The 18,518-nt window shown below is 53.5% G+C and overlaps 3 protein-coding genes across 9 annotated transcripts in view; 2 read left to right on the forward strand and 1 right to left on the reverse strand.

Moving 5' to 3' along the window:
• Nucleotides 1–6,237, reverse strand: part of FAM227A (family with sequence similarity 227 member A) — a 33,109-nt gene extending 26,872 nt beyond the window's left edge. For 2 of the 6 annotated variants that reach the window (XM_074226941.1, XM_074226936.1), the window contains exons 1-4: nucleotides 5,417–5,693; nucleotides 2,212–2,388; nucleotides 1,658–1,810; nucleotides 864–952 (exon numbers count right to left, since the gene is read on the reverse strand). In XM_074226941.1, the coding sequence (XP_074083042.1) occupies nucleotides 864–952; nucleotides 1,658–1,808 (240 nt within the window). In that variant the 5' untranslated portion in view covers nucleotides 1,809–1,810; nucleotides 2,212–2,388; nucleotides 5,417–5,693. The other 4 variants (XM_074226939.1, XM_074226940.1, XM_074226937.1 and 1 more) reach the window with 4 other exon arrangements.
• CBY1 (chibby 1, beta catenin antagonist) lies at nucleotides 6,192–11,451 on the forward strand. Of its 2 annotated transcripts, none has more exons than XM_074226942.1 (6): nucleotides 6,192–6,284; nucleotides 7,995–8,106; nucleotides 10,236–10,341; nucleotides 10,421–10,539; nucleotides 10,965–11,088; nucleotides 11,336–11,451. In XM_074226942.1, exons 2-5 carry the CDS (start codon nucleotides 8,029–8,031, stop codon nucleotides 11,043–11,045), a joined length of 384 nt encoding a protein of 127 aa, XP_074083043.1. In that variant the 5' UTR covers nucleotides 6,192–6,284; nucleotides 7,995–8,028; the 3' UTR covers nucleotides 11,046–11,088; nucleotides 11,336–11,451. The 2 variants fall into 2 exon arrangements, with proteins under 2 accessions (XP_074083043.1, XP_074083044.1); XM_074226943.1 differs by lacking the exon at nucleotides 6,192–6,284 and adding an exon at nucleotides 6,359–6,380.
• Nucleotides 11,452–16,429: 4,978 nt separating this feature from the next.
• On the forward strand, nucleotides 16,430–18,351 carry TOMM22 (translocase of outer mitochondrial membrane 22). The gene is made up of 4 exons (XM_074226945.1): nucleotides 16,430–16,593; nucleotides 16,812–16,930; nucleotides 17,220–17,337; nucleotides 17,680–18,351. Exons 1-4 carry the CDS (start codon nucleotides 16,462–16,464, stop codon nucleotides 17,752–17,754), a joined length of 444 nt encoding a protein of 147 aa, XP_074083046.1. The 5' UTR covers nucleotides 16,430–16,461; the 3' UTR covers nucleotides 17,755–18,351.
• The last annotated feature ends 167 nt before the right edge of the window (nucleotides 18,352–18,518 follow it).

Raw genomic sequence — 18,518 nt, forward strand, 5'->3', positions numbered from 1 at the left:
TTGTTCTTAATTAAACAAGAGATAGTGGCCATTTTAAAAGATAAAATAGACGTTTTATTACTTGAAACTGAAAAGCTTCTGCACAGAAGGGAAGTGACCAAATGGGAAAAATATTGTTTTATCAAATTTTTCTGACAAAGGATCCAAGATGTGAGACTACATATGAGACTAATAGCCATTCCCATTTGAGAAATGCTCTAAGAATATGAATGAACAGTTCTCAAAAGAAGAATTCCAGATTATTCACAACTACATGAAAAAATTCTCTGTGTCACTAATAATACAAGAACTGTAAATCAAAATAACCATGAAGTTTTAGCTCACATCCTGCAAAATGGTAGCGATGGTTAATCGATCCCTTCATTAAAGCCTTCCTTTCTCCATGACAGCCTGGAGAAACACAGCCACGGAGATGACCCTTGCCTCTTGGACCACCAGCTCGGACCAGGCCGGCACAGGCCTGTAGATGGCCTGGTCTGTCCTCTGAGGGCCATCTAAAGTCAGGAGGACTCGTCCCCAGGAGTCTGGCGCAAGATTCCAGACATGACAACTCAGGAAGACACTTTAAGGGGAAGGGAAGGGCCAGGGACAAAATCTCTGGCCTCAATTGGACATAGGGAACTCCAAAAGAAGGAAAATCCCTCCACCAGTACAGGTTGGCACCTTTCTGCTACTTATTTAAAGCACTCAGAGGTTCAGTAACTTGCCCTACACCTGTCCAGGGTAGGATTTGAACCCAGCTCTTTCTATCTGCAATGATGCCATGCTGCTTCGAACTCATAAGGGATACAATTGATAGCAGTGGAGGAGGTACCCAGAGGGAAGCTTAAGGAAGCCCCCCTTTCCCAGGGCCCTGCCCTCACCAGGAGGTTGCTGCTCATCTTAAGTCTCCTCTTCAGGTCGATCTGGGCAATCTTTGTATTCAGCTTGTCCAAGGAGCCCACGAAACACGCTGTTGACAGGTCTGTTAAGGAGCACCGGAGGGAGTGGGGCCCTCCTCCAGGGGAGCCGGAAGCCCCAAGAAGGGAAAGGATCTGCCCAAGGCCCCCGGGGAAATGCAGGGCAGAGCCAAGGTCTCCCAGAGAGTCCCTGGTCCCTCTCCTTGGGAAGCTCCTTCTTTCTGTAAAATATGGGGTTTCCTGACCTTTACCACCTCCACACGTTTGTCAGACTGGCCACAAGCAGGCTTAGGCCTAATGGTGAGAAAGGAGGAGAGAGGTGGTTTGGGGGCCACTGGCCACCAAAGTCTTGGTGGGGAGTGGGTATAGGGGGCCACGGACACGTGAGCTCCCACCCTTGCCTGACGGATTTCACTGGAAAGATCTAAGAGGAACTCTAGGAAGAGAGAACGAGGAGAAATGCTTGAAGAGACCCTGAAGCAGAGCTAAGCCGGCCCGACCCCTCCACACTGCCCACATGAGGACCATTACCACACACTGGAAGGCCTCCTGCCTCCCAACCCCAGGTCATTTTCTCATAGATCCCTTGAGTCACCTCTCATCTATGGAGCCAGCCAAAGACCAAGCGCCAGTTCTCCTTGGGGAGCCCCTTCCCCAGTCTGGGGGATGCCAAGGATGCGGGGACCCCGAGGGCTGGGTGTATTCTGGGCTCTGGCTCTATGGCCCAGAGGCGGGGGGGGGGCAGCAGCAGCGGATACAGGGAGGGTTCTGCTTCACGTAAGCCTTCATCGCTTCATGTTGTCTCTCCCTCTCCCTGTTCGAGATCGCCAGGTCATCGTCCAGAGGGAACATCGGGAGAGCATTGAAGTTGATGAGCTCCAACATGTTGGTCTTGAGCGGCAGCTCCATTCCTGCGCATGGACAGAAAGTTTCCTTGAAGCCCCCCCCAGCCCAGCTGCCATGTTCTCTGCTCCAACCTCCCCACCCCCATGTTCCCTGAGGCATCAGCTGGACCATCTGGGGAAAGCAAAGGGTGGGAATGACCAAGCCAGACCCGACTCCTCCTTGAGGGCACCCCTTCAAGGGAGTTGGGGAGCCCCCCAGCGGGGCCACCGGAGTACAGCAAAGGTCCTGGCCACAGGGCCTGGCCTTGGGGGAAATCCCCCTCGGCTTCCTCATTGGCACAGGGCCCGGTCAACTAGCTGCAGGAATCATCAGGGTCATTTGTTGTCAGAACTGGCTCCAGCACTGGCCTGGGGGTGCCAGAGCCCCAGACTTGGGGAGGGCAGGGCTGGTGGCACGTAAGACTGACCTGGCTCTGGGCGTCTTCTCTCTCACACACTTGGGCTTGCGGTGCAGGGGGCAGCTGACAACGTCCGCAGGGACTCACTCTGGAGAGTCCAGCATGAGGCACTCGGTTCTCCAACTGGGAAAAGACCAGGAGAGGTGGGCTGGGGTCCCAGGGCTCACTCAGCTGACTCAGTCTGATCTGTAGGAGGGGGACATTAGGCCAGAAGAAGTGCAGAACAGGTGAGAAAGGTGATAGGGGCATCAAGACTTCAGAACTCTGGCCTGCGTCCTCTCCCCGGCCCCCTGCCTCTAAGGCAGCAGGGCTAACCTGGATTTGGAGCCAGAGCTGAATCTGAATTCCTGGGCAAATCACCTCAGCTTGTGGAGTCTTAACTTCCTCATCCATAAAATGGGCAGTTGGACTAGATGGTACAGACCAGGATGGTGTAGACTAGATGGGACAGTCCACTTGGGGAAACATGTGCACCACCCCCAGAACCATGTTAATGCACAGGATTAGAAAAGAAACCAAAGAGCAGGGAGTCCCAAGAGTCCTCCTTCTGCCATCCAAGTTCACACACACCTAGGAGGTTAGGCAACACTGGCACAGACGGGCCCTGGCGCAGATGGGCCCTTCTGCTTGCCATTCTCAGACTGGGAGGGGCTAGGTGTCCACAGGTCACCTGTAGGCTTCTCCCCGAGGCTGCTCCTTACCTATTGCAGCACCTTTTCACAGCTTAGACAATGAAGCAAGAGTGAGGAGGGAGGGGTAGTAAAGAAACAAGGCAGTGGATCAAGCCCCGGCCCTGGAGTCCTGAGGACCTGAATTCAAATTTGACCTCAGCCACTAAATAATTACCTGTGTGACCTTGGGCAAGTCACTTAACCCCACTGCTTTGCAAAAAACAAAGCCAAGAGGCGGCTAGGTGGTGCAGTGGATAGAACACCAGCCCTGGAGTCAGGAGGACCTGAGTTCAAATCTGACCTCAGACACTTAATTACATAGCTCTGTGGCCTTGGGCAAGTCACTTAACCCCATTGCCTTGCAAAAACAGAAAGGAAAAAAAACAAAACCAAAACAAAGGGAGCACAAATGAGTAATCCACATCCACAGACATGGAAAATCACCTCAAAACATTAGATAAAAATGACAACAAGCAAAACAAGGTGACTTGTGCAAATGGCGCCTTGCTTCATGTGCCAGGACCAGCGGCTGCACACCTGGAAGTTCTGGGGCATGCGGCTGAGTGCTCGGGCAGGGCCACCGTGGGACTCTGATCATGCCACAGTTACAGGACTTGATTTTTTGTCTTTCCGTGGGGGAGGGGAGGTCACAGGGCTGTCCAGAGAGGACCAGGGGCTATTAAAGCGCTTTTATTTTAACTGCACGGCAGAGAAGGCCTGAAGTGACCAGAGCCAAGCGTGTCAGCTGTCACAGAAGCACATGGGCCTCGCCAGAGAGAGAAGTGTGGCAGAAACCGCCTGGCTCTGGTTGTCCTCATGTTCATAAAAGCAGGCACCTGGCAAGAACTGAGGTTTGAGCAGTTCTCTTTGATAAGTTATTGGAATAGCACGTCATTCAGAGGAGACTCCCAAGGAGGCAGCCAGATGGTGTAGTGGATAGTCAGGAGGATCTGAGTTCAAATCTGACCTCAGACACTTCATAATTGCCTAGCTGTGTGACCCTGGGCAAGTCACTTAACCCCATTGTCTTAAATAAAATTACAAAAAAGAGACTCCCAGTTTCAGGTCCCATCCTCCTGTCTAGAGACATGCCCATATTCCTCCGTGTCTATCTGTGGAGGGTCTTATTTTAGGTAGGAGAACACTGAGGCCCAGTGAGGGGTGGGGGCTGGCCCAGAGTCCCCATCTCCTGACTCCCCATTCTGCCATGCTGGTCCCATCTAGTGTCCCTTCTCACCAGTATCCATCAGCCCAGGGACACTAACCACTGCCCCCCTTATGGAGCCCATGCCCGGCGGCACCTCTTCTAGGGAGAGGAGGCTTCCCTCAGCAAAGAGGCCCCCAGCCCCCGGGCACGCCCTGGGAGTAAGGCAAGCAGGATGGGGAAGAGCCTCACAGCCGCCCTATGTGAAGATGGGCGCTTGGGAGGGTCTCCAGAGCTGCCGGCAAGACTGAAGGGCTGTCAGTGGAGAAGGGACAAGAAGAGGAAGCAGAACCAGGGCCTGTGGAGGGGCCGGGTCAAGAGGCCAAACGAGGGCTGCCCCGGGTGGCATGGGCTGCCGAGGGAGGGTTGGGCTCCCCTTTCCTGGGACATGGACGGTACAGCGGGGGATTCCTTTTGGGGATGGCAGCGGCTGTGACCCCGGGACTGAGACCCTGGTGGTGAGTTGTCTTGTGGTGAGGCTAGACCAGACCTCCAGGGGCACCGTCGACGCTCGGCCCCATCCTGGAAACCGTTTCCACAAAGGTGGCAGAAGGCCCTGGGCCAGCTTCCCCTCTGGGGGCCCAGCTATGGAGAGGCCCCCCACTACAGGCAGCTCCCACGAGGGCGGCTTCCTCCTCAGGGACGACTCCTGCTGTTTCTGAACGGGACCAACAGCCGCCGGGGACCTTGGGGAGCATTCTGTGTGTCTAACGGGAGGGGAAACTGAGGTTCTGAGGAAGGGTCTGCCCACAGGCTCCAAAGCTCTCCCTGGCCCGCCTGCACCTCTGGCTCCCCCACCTTCTCTCCCTTCATTCCAGTCAGACACTGGCTGTCGCTCTCCCGCTACTCATTTACTCATTCACTCATTCCCTTATTCACTTACTCATTCACTTATTCATTTACTCATTCACTCATTCACTTACTCATTCACTCATTCCCTTATTCACTTACTCATTCACTTATTCATTTACTCATTCACTCATTCACTTACTCATTCACTCATTCCCTTATTCACTTACTCATTCACTTATTCATTTACTCACTCACTTATTCATTTACTCACTCACTTATTCATTTACTCATTCACTTATTCAGCCCAAGGAGGGGTCAGCACAGGAAGGATTCGAGGCCGGGGCATGCAGTAGGCCCTTCATAACTGCCCATTCCTGGTGGTCCCGGCCCCCCGCCCCTGCCGTCTGACACTTCCCGTCACCCAGACAATCCATCCGTTCCAGGGGTCCTGGGTCCAGAAGTCTGGACACCGGCCTGTCACTTGCTCCTGCCTGCACTTCGCTAGCACCTACTGCATACCGGACTCATCTCCGTGCACTCACTTTACCTCCAACATACGGGCACTTCCGTGCTCCGGCCAACACTGCGGAAGCACCTACTGCATACCTCCCCCTTTACCCGCCCACACAGCGCTCGGTGAGCACCGGCTGTATACCCCGCGGAGCCCCGCCCCCAACGCGGGGCCTCAGAGGCCCGGCCCGGGTGGGGGCGGGGACGGAACGCGGGAGGCGGGGCCAGGAGCCGTAAAGCGCGGCGCCGTCGTGAAAGGCGGGCGGCCGGCGCTCACGTGGGCAGGGGCGGCCGCTACCTGCCCCGAGGCCCGGCCCCCCCCGGCCGCCGGTGGCCCCTTCGGCACCGTGCGGCAGCGGCCCCGGCGGGGCCGGGCGGCCGAGGCAGGCAGCCATCGCGGGTCCGGCCCACTGTGAGTTCCGGCGTTCCCGCGGCGACGGCGCTTTGGCCCTCGGCGGCCGCCGTCGGGCGCGCGAGCGGAGAACGCGCCTGCGCGGCCCGCGGGAATCCCGCCCCCCGGAAAGGGGCCTTCCGCCGGCGTGCGCGTGCCCGAGCAGAGACGCCGGGCCGCCGTTACTATGGCGAGCCGGGGGCGCGCCTTCGCGAGCGCCTATTGTGGGGCCGCGGACGAGCCCAGCGGGCGCGGGGGGCACGGCGGCAGGACGGCGCCCCCCGGTGCCCTCTTGGTGCCCGGGAGCCTGCGCGAGCTGACCCTCATGGGCTCTTCCCGAGGACCTTTTCGGAATCCGACGGCAGTAGCGCCATGTCTCTGACAAACCGCCGCCTGTCCGCCGAGTCCCCCCCCCCCGGCGGTGGTAGAGCCCGTGGCGGGGCCGCGCATGCGCAGCGAGTGGGCCGGCGCTCCCTGGACTTTGGGCCCGGCGGGCGCAGGCGGAGCCCCGCAGGTGAGTCTTACCTGGCCCCGCCCGGGCCGGGCACACAGCAGGCGCCCCATCTGTGCACGGGCCCGAGGGGTCTGCGTGAACTTGACTCGATAGACTGTGAGCTTCCCGAGGGCCGGCAGACAGCAGGCACTTAATACTTGCACGCCGACGCTTTTGCGTGTACACGCAGTTGTGTCGGCAGGCAGGGGTACTCGTGCCGGGGCACCCCCAGCACCCCCAGGCACACGGGCGCTTAATGGTCCTGTTTTAAACGAATACGCGTAGGTGGTCCGCATGGATGCCCAGGGCCGGGAAGACCCGCGTCCAAAGCCAGCCTCATGCCTCCCGGCTGTGTAGCCCCGGGCGAAGCCGCTGCCTCAGTTTCCCCACTTGCCACATGGGGCTCAGCATCTCCCTGCTCCCACGTTGTTGGGAGGGCGGGATGGTAAAGCTCTCCGCCCTTGCCAGCACATGGCCCACAGAAGGGTTCGCCCTGGCTCCTAGCCCCCTTGGGGGTATTGGGGAACCCTCGGTGTCGGGCGTAGCGCAGGACTGGCGTGCTGGCGGTGACTGGGGCCCGCCTCTCTCGGCTCCCCGGGGTCGGGGGCACAGGTTTCAGGGAGGTCACCCTGGGGCCCCCCAGCTCTGAGGCTGCAGTCCTCGCCACCCCATGTCCAGATGCGCTTCCATGAGCTCGCCGCCCTCTCCGAGGTGGGCATCCTTCAGGGACCCCGTCCACCCACCCCGCTCTCTGGGGTCTGCATTGCATCCCTGCATGTCGTAGGCACCTGAAGGCCGTGTCTGGACACGCTGGTCAGAAACAGCAGTGGTGCAGCCACTCATATTTCACAGTATCTCAGGATCGCTTTGGGTCAAATGGGGTAAAGCTCAGCAACGGGGAGTTCCGGGAGGACCCTAACCCAGCCGCCACCTCCAAACCTTGGCAGTTGGCGGTTTGTCAACTCCTCGATGCGGGTTAAGTGGGTCCAGGGAGAAATTGGGTGATGATTCCTTCTTCATGCCCACTTATGCTTAAATGCCCCTGGTGGCATTCTTCCCAGGAACAATAGATGGGGGAGTTGTTATTATTACCAGTGATTAAAATGGAGGAAACGAATAGACAAGAAAAGCTCACTCGGGGAGGGCAGGCTTGGGCGCTCCTGAGTGTCGGGGGAACATTTGAGTCAGAGCCCAGCACGTCGAGCCCACAGACTGGGCTCAGATCCCAACATGTCGCTCCTTCCCTGTTTGACCTGAGGCCAAGCATCCTGGCCGGGCCTCCGTCCTTCTGGTCTTTCCCCTGCCTGGACTGCCTCAGAAGAACCCTAACCCATCAGGTGACCAATGAAAGCCTTTTCATCACTGGCTTTGTTTATCAGGAAACTGAGGCACAAGCAGATAGATTTAGCCCCATTCTTCTGACTCCATGTCCTGTGCTCTTTTCCTTTTCTCTGCCATTTGCCAACTTAACTCAGTAAGTTCAGTAATGGACCAGTATATTCCTGCCCGTGGGGTTGGCACACCTTTCCTGAGTGCCTACTGTTGGTACTGAAATTATTAATGAAGGGAAAGCACTTGGCCTTGTACCATGAGAAATCCAGGAGCTAAAAAAGCATCTTGGGGTGAGAAAAGTGACGGTGGGTTCTGGACCAGGGTGTCCTTGTGACTTCAGCCCAGAGGCCACCCAGAGCCATCACCTAACTTCCCTCTGCATTCTTCCCTGGGTTCTAGGAGAAGGTGGAGCCATACTGGGAGGCCAGCAGAGATGCCCCTCTTCGGGAATACGTTCAGTCCCAAGAAGACACCCCCTCGGAAGTCTGCCTCTCTCTCCAATCTGCATTCTGTGAGTGGAGGGGGGCAGGTCTCACCTTGCTAGACTAGGCGGCAGAAGTGTCCTTGCAGGTAGTTCTGGGAGAGCTTAGGATGCCTTGATTTTGCTCAGAGGGCTTGGGGGCTTCTTTCTAGGGGAACTGTCTTTACAACCCATTTGTCATATAAGAAAATATGCCTCATTGCATAGTTGCAGCTGGTTAATTAAAAAAATTAAAAAACAGTATTTATTACCCAACTTTATTTCCTACTCTGTTCCCCAGACTTAGTATCAAATGGCTTTGATGGCACCGTCTTGGCAGGTCTCCAGAATGGCCTATTCCAATAGTTTGATGTGGGATGAGTAGAGCAGCCCATTCCCAACCCTCAAGGGGACACTGTGACTTTGTGGCGGGGATAACAAGTGGAGCCTGGGATTTCATGGGTGGAGGTGCTGGGCAGTAGCTTCTGGGCAGCCTGTGGTCTCCAAGAGTAGCCTTCAGTATGGAAAATTAAGGAAGGTTCCCAGAAGTGTCAGAGGAAAATGGCCTGTTCTCCAGAAGGCTGGGTCTTCATGGAGGAAACATGGACACAGAATCAAGCATCCGCAGAGAGACCAGGGCCTCGCTCTCCTCAATCAGCCCTTCTTCCCCTGGAGCCGCTGGCCTCAGTGAGGCTCATGCAGCTCCTTGGATTTGGGCGAGCCTTCTCTAAAGCCATGCACGTGGAACTTGATTTGGGTTTTTTTTGGGGGGGGTTAACAAGGCAATGAGGTTAAATGATTTGCCCAAGGTCACACAGCTAGGCACTTATTAAGTGTCTGGAGCCTGTTGTGCTCAGCCTCGGTCAGGCCAGTTCCGGGACATGGGACTCGGCTCTGGATGCCGGGGCTTCAGGCTCCCCTGCTCGATGTCCCCATCCAGTCCCCTCAGCTGCATAGGGCCACCCCTCTAAAATCACCTTGAATTTGTGTGTGTCTGCATATGTGGAGAGGATGTACGAGTGGACCCCCACACGGACATATGTGCCAGTTCTCTTGAGTGGTGTCTGACACTAGAGGCTTCAGAAATCCTCCTCTTAGCTCAGGCCATGTTCCAAGGAAGGCAGGCCAAGAGGTGCAGGGGGCCCAAGAACAGTTTAATCTGAAGCAAAAAGAATTATAAAAAATCTAGATTCATAAAAGTGAAAAATGAGAGGGTAGTTAATGCTTTTAAAGTCATCCTGGTGAATCAGTCTCTGAGAGGGAGGCCATAGAAAACCATTTAAGTGCCCCTGGCTAACAGAGACCAAAAGGAAATCCCTACCCTTAGGGAGCTTACTTTCTACTAGAGGCATAAGGTGTTAGCAAATACAAAATAGCTAAGTAACTTCCGGAGGGGAATGGGGATAAGTGGGGCAGGGCAGGAAGGAAGCCAAGGCAGAGAGAGAGAGAGAGAGAGAGAGAGAGAGAGAAAGGGAGGATAATAGGAAATCTGCTTGTTCCAACTCTTCCTAATGAGAGAAGTAAGGCTAGGATGAAGGAAATTCTTTTTTTGTTTGTTTGGGTTGTTTTTGCAAGGCATGGTAATTATTAAGTTTCTGAGGTCAAATTTGAACTCAGGTCCTCCTGACTCCGGGGCCGGTGCTCTATTCACTGCATCTTCTGGTGCTCCAGAAGAAAAATTCTTTATCCATGGTTGACATAGTTGAAAAAAGAGCTATTACTTTGATCACTAACTTTGTGACTCTGGAGACTAACTCTCTCTGAGCCTCGGTATCCACCCCTCAGAATGGGGGCTACAGTTCCTGGCCTCACATCTCTGTCTTGTAAGGACCAAAGTGGGTCTTGTGCATGAAGGGAGGGTAATGATGGCAAAGCCCCGTCGGGTGTCAGGTGGCCAAGGGGATGACTGGTTGTCGTTTTCTGGGCTAGCACACAGGGGGCCGGCTGCGGCCATCTGCGGCCATCTGGGGGGTCCTTCACTAACAACTCTTGAGACAGCTGAGGAGCATTCACTCCATTTTTAAAGCAATAAACTGAATCCCAGGCTCACAAAGCACTGGTTGCAGAACCAGCCTTCAAGGCCACTTTGAAACCCTCTGTTGGGCCACTAGTTCTTCCATGCCAGAGTCTTTCTATGAAGAGCTCCTGGTGTGCCAGTCTGATCTGTTTGTCCCCCACAGCTAGACAGATCTACTCGGGAGGTTGAACTGGGGTTGGACTATGGAACGCCAACCATGAACCTGGCTGGGCAGAGCCTGAAGTTTGAAAATGGCCAGTGGATAGCAGGTGAGAAGCATGGGCTGCCCCTTGAGGCTTCTGCCTGGGGAGGGAGGCCCTCATGGATCTGGCTTCTCTTCTCCCCCAGAGTCAGGAGCCTGTGGGGTAGGGGACCGTAGGGAGACCCAGCGACTGCGGAAGAGGAACCAGCAACTGGAAGAAGAGAACAATCTCCTACGACTCAAAGTGGACATTCTGCTGGACATGGTGAGGGGCTGGGCCTGGGCATGCTGCTGGCATCGGGAGGACCAGGTAGGGGCTGCTGTGGAAGACAAGTCTGTCACCTGCCACCAGAACCATTTGAGTGGTAAGGGAAAATGGGCACAGTGCTTCCTACCCTGATAGGCTGATAGCCTCATAAGAGTTCCCCCATCCCATCACTGTCCTTTGTGGAGCCCTTAAATATCTGCCTTTTTTTCTTTATTCCTGACATGGGCCTCAGATGGTCAGAAAAATCTTCCCTTAGAAGCAGCTGTACCTTCAGGCCGAACGAGGTGTTTCCTGTCAGGAGCCTTTGCCCTGGCTTCCAGATCCCCCGCAAGGGGATCTGCCATCTCCAGAAGGCAGAGCCAGCAGGGACCCAGGAGCCTCAGGCCCAGCCTCACGGTGAATATCTCCCTCATTCTCTCCAGCTGTCCGAGACCACAGCCGAGTCCCATCTCATGGAGAAAGAACTGGATGAGCTGAAGAGCCTGAGTCGGAGGAGGAAGTGATGTTAGAGGCGCCAGTCTCCAGGATGGAAGGGTTAGGGAAGAGGTAGGGCTGGCCCTGGTGGACACATCCTATTGGTGGAGGACACCAGTGTGCAGGAGGGGACGGGGACCCGATCTAGACCCTGGGAACCTTGGGGAGATGTGGCGAAGCCCCCCCGCCAGAGCTGAGCCAATGGAGGGAGAGAGTGGACCTGTCCGATTCTTCCCCCCGAGGTGTGTGGCTCACATGGGTCGGCAGCATGCTTCTTCTTGGCTGCAGCCAAGTCCAGCTCTGGTCTGTCCTCTCCTAGATAGCAGCTTGGAGGCTTCAGCAACTCATCCAGTCCTGCTGCCCCTGGTTGCTTGTCTTCTGGTGCAGGTTTTCTAGTTTTTATCATTAACTTTTTTATTAAAGATGATGAAATCAGTCTTTGTGAGGCCATCATCATTCTGCCCCCGGTGGGCTGGGTGTGGAGCCCCAAAGGCAGGTGGAGCCATAGCTCTGGTGGACGAAGGATGAGCAGGGCCATTTGGTGGATGCTTCCTGTTCAGGGTATGCCCCGTTTCTCTTAGGGGCTGGGGAGCGCTATGGATCAGATCCAAGGATTGCCACCATTCCAGTGAGGGCTTCAGGCTTCCCTCCCAGCCCAGCAGAAGGGAAATGAGAGCCATCAGCTCCTGTAGGAGCTGACACAAGAGCTGGCCCTCCTAGGGGCCTCTGGCACTTGACCTTCTCTTTCCCCATCTGCCAGGCCTCTCGTTAGGGGCAGATCACTGTGCCAGGAGGTGACAACAGCAGTGGACGGCATGCCTAGAGGATTGTGCCAACAAAACTAGTTGAGAATCCAAGGGTGTGGTCCAGCCACCACATGCCCCATGCACCCTCTACCTGCTGGGCAGCCCAGCTCAGGACCATTGGGCCACATCCTGGGCTCCAGGTGCTGAGGAGTCCAAGGCCCTACCCTCAGAGGTTTATAGTCCCCTGGGGCAACCACATGGACATGGCTAAATAAACACATGGTAATCATCTATAGCCTTGGATTTAGAGCCCATTCTTCATGAAGCTGTTATGGGAGGAGAGGATGTCAGTAATAATCTCTGAGCTACCAGAGAGAAAAATGTCCAAAATGGCATAGTCACTCACACACTAGTGACCCAACTTTGCCTCTAGATGATTTCGGGTGACAATGTAAGGAATCTAGAACCACTGAACCACACCTTTGAAAAGCTAAAAGATCTTAATTCTCATAGGAGCATGTAGCTAACAACAGATGCCAAGGCTATACACTAGCCTACTGGCTATTAGAATTAGATAGCTGAAAGCACAGATATAGATATAAAGATGGAGAGTCTTGGCATTTTCAAATGTCATATTTGAGAAACCAAGTTAGGAACATCTTAACTTCAAAGCTTGTTGAAAAATCACTTTCCCAGACTTTCCCAGTGAGTTTGTCACCTGCCGTGTCCATGCCTGAACCCATAGGCTTGCCAGCCTCAGGCATCAGTCCAACCTAAATTTCCTTAATAATTGGATTCAAACTCAGGAGGTCAATTTTCAGTCGCATGAGGTCTTTTATAGCAATTTCCTATAATTAGATGAAGATTTAGCTCTAAATTTCTAAAGTATCATAATATGCTGTGTGGTGACTAATCTTATAGTGGCAACAATAATATATCACAGAAACTCACAGCTCATTCTTTTGTTACACACAAGGACTGTGCTTAAAAATGAAATATAAATTTGAGATGTAACAAAAAATAATCCCAAGTGATTCTAGTACCAGGCTCTATAAAAACATTTTTATAGAATATGTTATTAACCATGATTAAAAAGAGACAAATACAAATCAGTGTTTTTAGAATCCTTTGAAGCAATTAGAATATCCTAGGTGACTTCTTTTTTACTTTGAGATTTTATTTTGAATTTTACTATTTTTCCCCTAATTTCACTCCCCCCCCAAAGGCATTCAGTTAGTCTTTACATTGTTTCCATGTTATACATTGATCTCAGTTGGATGTGATGAAAGAGAAATTATATTCTTAATGAAGAAAAATAAAGTATAAGAGAGAGCAAAATTACATAGTAAGATAATGGGGTTTTTTTTCCTGAAATTAAAGGTAATAGTCCTTGGTCTTTGATCAAACTCCACAGCTCTTTATCTGGATCCAGATGGTATTCTCCATTGCAGACAGCCCCAAATTGTGCCTGGTTGCTGCACTGATGGAATGAGCAAGTCCATCAAGGTTGATCATTGCTCCCATTTTGCTGTTAGGGTGTATAATGTTTTTCTGGTTCTGCTCATCTCACTCGGCATCAGTTCATGCAAATTCTTCCAGGTTTCCCTGAATTCCCATCCCTCCTGGTTTCTAATAGAATAATAGTGTTCCATGGCATACATATACCACAGTTTGTTAAGCCATTCCCCAATTGAAGAACATTTATTTGATTTCCACTTCTTTCCCACCACAAACAGGGCTGCTATGAATATTTTTGTACAAGTGATGTTTTTACCCTTTTTCATTATCTCTTCAGGGTATAGACACTTAACCCCATTGCCTTGCAAAAAATCTAAAAAAAAAGATATTTCTAAAACTTCCTTTTTAGAATTACAAGATATTCTTTGTACTTCAGTTAATAATCTTAAAAACTTTATAAATCATAACCAGAATAACTTTAAATAAACTTCCTTTTGAACACATTTCTTCAATTGAGAAATATATATTAGTTTCAATCCCTACATGCAAAATGAATGTCACTAATTACAACCTAGGACCAGATACATTTATTTTACTTACAATGGAGTTATGGTAAGCAATATACATAAATAGTCAAAAAAGATGTTTGTGGTCAACAGTACAATTTAAAATTCTCACATGTTTAATTCATGAGAGAATCTATCCTTTAATAATCGTAGGTATTACATTTGTCAGTATTAATACTATAACATTTAGAACAAAATATGCTCACAATTATGCCTTCTAAAAACACAAAAATTTGTTAATATGTATTTTTAGTAATGCATAGATCAGCCTATATATATATATATATATATATATATATATATATATATAAATAAATTTTAAAATATTGGATAGTTTAAACTTCAAATTTCTTAATTGAAGTAATCCCATTTCTTTTCCCTTCAAAATTCAAAAGTTTTCCTTTCTGAAAATCGAACCAACTGGTGAACACAGAATGACCCAGGAATTTGCTTTCCTGCTAAACCAAGGTGTAGAGCTTCAAAAAGCTTCCTGCAGATAGTTACTTGAACTCTTTCTCCTAATCTAAACCCAATTTATTAACTGATTTGTAAAGGGAGAGATTATCTTTGCAGTTTCTAAGTAAAACCAAGTTACTTTTACTTTTTTTTTTGCAAGGCAGTGGGGTTAAGTGGCTTGCTCAAGGCCACGCAGCTAGGTCATTGTTGAGTGTTTGAGTCTGAACTTGAACTCAGGTCCTCCTGACTCCAGGGCAGGTGCTCTATCCACTGCACCATTTAGCCACCCCATTACTTTTACTTTTAAAAATGCTCTAGCAAGGAGCTAGGTCCTGAAATCTTAAAGATTATGACAACCAAAATCAGTTAATAATCTGCTTTTGCTTATTCATTTTAAATTAGTCTTTTTAGATAATTAAATCCAAAATCCAAACAAAGAAATAATTCGTTTATTTTTGAATTTTCATTTAGATTGAGGCTAGAAATGAACTCAGTTGCCAGTAGATCTTATTGTTCCCACTTGTCAAATAGCGTTTTGGGTTATTAATGTAGCATTTTAAGTTATATACATGTATCTATGTATTTAAAACAGTTAATAGCAGAATAGGATTTTTCAGCTTCCATCCTTTGTTCTGAAAGAAAAGATATGATTATTCCAAGACAGCTGCCCAAACCGGTTCTGTGCTCACTTTGATGATGCTAGAATTCGATCTACCCCAAACACGAAGCCATCCCAGGCCATTTCACCTCTGGGTTCCAGACCCCCAGAAAGAGTTCATAACTTTAACACACCCACACACACACACACACACCCAAATCAAATTACAAAACTTTTCAGAATCTATTCAAATTTTAGTCAAATTCTGATCAATTATTTGCACAACCTTTTCACATGACTTCCTGTCTTGTATGGCAAGGAATAAGATCTTTATTTCTTGGTTTCTGCAAGACAGTGGGGTTCAGTGGCTTGCCCAAGGCCACGCGGCGAGGCCATTAGGGAGCGTCTGCGGCCGGACTCGCACCCAGGGCCTCCCGACGCCAGGGCCGGGGCCCTGCCCGCTGCTGTCTCGGAACAGACTGGCTTCAGACTGGGAGAGGCGCGGGGAGGGGTCTGCAAGGAAAGCCCCCCGTGGGAAGGGGCTGGGACAGCGCTGCGCCTCGGAGCAGCTTCAAGGACGTGGATGGGGAAGGGGCGCAGCTAGGGGGCTCCGTGAATTGGAGCCCCGGCCCTGGCGTCGGGAGGCCCTGAGTTCGAGTCCGCCCCAGACGCTCCATAATGACCTAGCCGTGTGGCCTTGGGCAAGTCACTGAACCCCGCGGCCTTAAATAAAATACAAAGATGTTTTTAAAAACGAATAGTGCCCGAGGGCTGACCCCAGCACTGAGCTAGGGGCAGGGGGCAGGAAGCCAACGCCCGGCCCCCCATGCCCGGGCCCGGCCCCCAGGATCCGCCCCTCCCCCATCTTAAGCAGAAGCGCCGCGGGAAGGCCGGCGCCAGCCGCTGGCGGGGGCGGGAAAACAACACGCGGAAGAGACTCGGCCAATCGGCACGCCGAAGGTACAATCGACAACCAAGCCAGCCAATGAAGGCGCAGAGAGAACAAGCCGGCCCGGGACTGATCCGGAGACGCGGGGGGCGGGGCGCGGCGGCCCCCATCCGGGCGCCCGAGGCGTGACCCCTAAGGCCGTACAGACGGGGCCCCGCCCAGGCCGGCACACGCGGCGGCGGCCCCGCCCCCGCCCCCGGGCGCCCTCCCCGGCCCCGCCTCCCTCCCCGGCCCCGCCCCCGGGCGCCCCTCCCCCGATCTCTCCCTCGCGCTCGGGCCCGGCCTCCCTCCCTCCCGGCCGCGCGGGGGCGCCCTCCCTCCCCGGCCCCGCCCCCTGGCGCCCCTCCCCCGATCTCCCCCACGCGCTCCCTCTCGGCCGCGCGGGGGCGCCCTCCCTCCCCGGCCCCGCCCCCGGGCGCCCTCCCTGGCCCCGCCTCCCTCCCCGGCCCCGCCCCCGGGCGCCCCTCCCCGATCTCTCCCTCCCTCCCGGCCGCGCGGGGGCGCCCTCCCTCCCCGGCCCCGCTCCCGGGTGCCCCTCCCTGATCTCCCCCTCGCGCTCCCTCCCTCCCGGCCGCGCGGGGGCGCCCTCCCTCCCCGGCCCCGCCCCCGGGGCGCCGCTCGGGCCCGCCCCGCCCCGCCTCCTCCCTTCCGCTTCCGGTGTCCCCTGGAGTCATGGCCGCCGCCTCGCCCGCCTCCTCCGCCGCCTCTGCGGGCGCGCTGGCGCCGGGCTCGGCGGACGAGCCGCTGCCCAAGGCCGACGGCGACAAGGCCGAGGAGGAGCTGGAGGAGGATGACGACGAGGAGGTGCGGCGGGGCGGGGGGCGGCGCGCGGGGGCCGGGGGCCGGGGCCGAGGTCACCCCCGGGGGCGCCCCCCGCCGTGAGCCGGGGCGGGGGCCAGGGAGAGCCGCGGGCAGACCCGCAGCCGAGGGGCCCTCCTGGACCGAGGGGGACACTGAGGCACGGGCGGCGCCCGACGGGCCCGGAACCCCGCGGCCTTCATCTTCTCCCCCGAATCCTGCAGCTTGACGAGACCTTGGCCGAGAGACTGTGGGGCCTGACGGAGATGTTCCCCGAGAGCGTCCGGGCCGCCGCGGGAGCCACCTTTGACCTCTCCCTCACCGTGGCCCAGAAGATGTACAGGTGAGCCGCTGCCCCGAGCCGGCCCGGTGCCAGCCCGGTGCCAGTCCGGTGCCAGCCCGGGCCTCCCAGCCCCCCCACCGCTCCACCTTGCTTTGACACACTCGAGAGGGCTCCTGAGGCGCCCGAAGCTGGCATGCTTTACAGAAAAAGCAAGCGAGGCTCACTCATTAAAGCACGGGTTTCCTTCAGAGCCTCCAAGGAAGCCTAGAGGCTTTGCTTTTCTGGGCAGGGTGGGCACGGCAGCATGCCACGTGCCAGGCCCATCCTGTCTTCCTGTGGTCTGGGCCAGGTTCTCCAGGGCAGCTTTGTGGATCGGGACCACCTCATTCATGATCCTCATTCTTCCGGTTGTCTTTGAAACGGAGAAGCTACAGATGGAGCAGCAGCAGCAACTGCAGCAGCGGCAGGTGAGGGCCTGCAGGGTGGTTTTAGCCCAGGGCCCTGATAGACCCTCTGGCACCCTGAAGGCGGGATTCATCCATTAGAATGAATGTCGACTCGCACACCCACGGGCAAACGTGTCAGTCCGAGAGCTAGTAGAGATGTCTGGTCATTTATTGCAATTCCCAGACTCTGACTCCCACTGACCAAGTCTGTGTCGGAATGTCTGTCAAATACAGGGGCCTGGATTAGGTGATCCCAAGGGTTTATTCAGAGGTCCGTCACTCAGGTATCAGCTGAACGTGGTCATGTATGATGGGGCCAGGGTGGCTCTTGGCTCCCTTGTGACTCTTTCCTTTTTCTTACAGATACTCCTTGGTCCTAATACAGGATTGTCTGGAGGGATGTCAGGGACCTTGCCTCCCCTTCCTGGAAAAATTTAAAGAGGATCAGCTGCATCTGACTGTTTGAGAGGGGGAGTTTCAAATTCAGCTGTTTTGGAACTGTTGATTATTTGAAATGTTTTTGTTTTTTTCTGGGTTTTTGGGGGCATGTTGAAACATCTCAATACTATGGGCAGAATCCTCCCTACCCCCCTCTCAAGAGGTGTCCATCTTTCAGCTCTGCCCTCCACCTCCACTGGCATGAGGTTTTTTCCTTCAGTTCTCCCACTCTGATGCAAGTGAGTTCAAGGATGATTTCAGCTCTGGCTTCCCCAACCCCATGGCTAAGCTGCTGTCAAATAAGGGTGCCCTTGACTTGTCCTGGGGGAACTAAAGTCAGCAGGATTGTGCTCCAGACCATTCATTGAGAACTGTACGGGGAGAAACCCAAATCAGACCAGTGCATTGTGTGGGGTTGACTAGAGTCACTGTGAATCTGTGTGTTCTAGAGGCCAGGGGAGCAGAGCGAAGGATGAAGGAGTCCTGGCTTCCTCCTGGTGTGCTGGCTATTTTTGTTTGCCCTCTAAAGCAATGTGTGTATGAGAAAATCAGCACTAATGTTTTGTATTAAATATTAAAAATGATTCCAACTCCAAATCTTGTCCTCTTTGGGACAGCAATTCTTCTTAGAGGTTCCTGTGGGTTAGATTTTTATTTATGCTTCCAGTAGCACAACCACACAGTGTTCCCAAGCTACATAATGTTCTGTAAGAAAAGTCATTATTAAAAGGTCAGGTAGTCCAGGCTCCATTCCATGTTTTCCT

The sequence above is a fragment of the Macrotis lagotis genome, chromosome 2 (genome assembly GCF_037893015.1).
Source record: "Macrotis lagotis isolate mMagLag1 chromosome 2, bilby.v1.9.chrom.fasta, whole genome shotgun sequence".
In the NCBI taxonomy this organism is placed as follows: domain Eukaryota; kingdom Metazoa; phylum Chordata; class Mammalia; order Peramelemorphia; family Peramelidae; genus Macrotis; species Macrotis lagotis.

Bases quoted from the DNA above. Each gene is read 5' to 3' on its own strand.
- CBY1 (XM_074226942.1), top strand. From the start codon at position 8,029: ATGCCCCTCTTCGGGAATACGTTCAGTCCCAAGAAGACACCCCCTCGG. The intron at 10,342-10,420 runs GTGAGAAGCATG...CTTCTCCCCCAG, and splicing joins AAATGGCCAGTGGATAGCAG to AGTCAGGAGCCTGTGGGGTA. The intron at 10,540-10,964 runs GTGAGGGGCTGG...CATTCTCTCCAG, and splicing joins TGGACATTCTGCTGGACATG to CTGTCCGAGACCACAGCCGA.
- TOMM22 (XM_074226945.1), top strand. From the start codon at position 16,462: ATGGCCGCCGCCTCGCCCGCCTCCTCCGCCGCCTCTGCGGGCGCGCTG. The intron at 16,931-17,219 runs GTGAGCCGCTGC...GGTCTGGGCCAG, and splicing joins GTGGCCCAGAAGATGTACAG to GTTCTCCAGGGCAGCTTTGT. The intron at 17,338-17,679 runs GTGAGGGCCTGC...TTTTTCTTACAG, and splicing joins AGCAACTGCAGCAGCGGCAG to ATACTCCTTGGTCCTAATAC.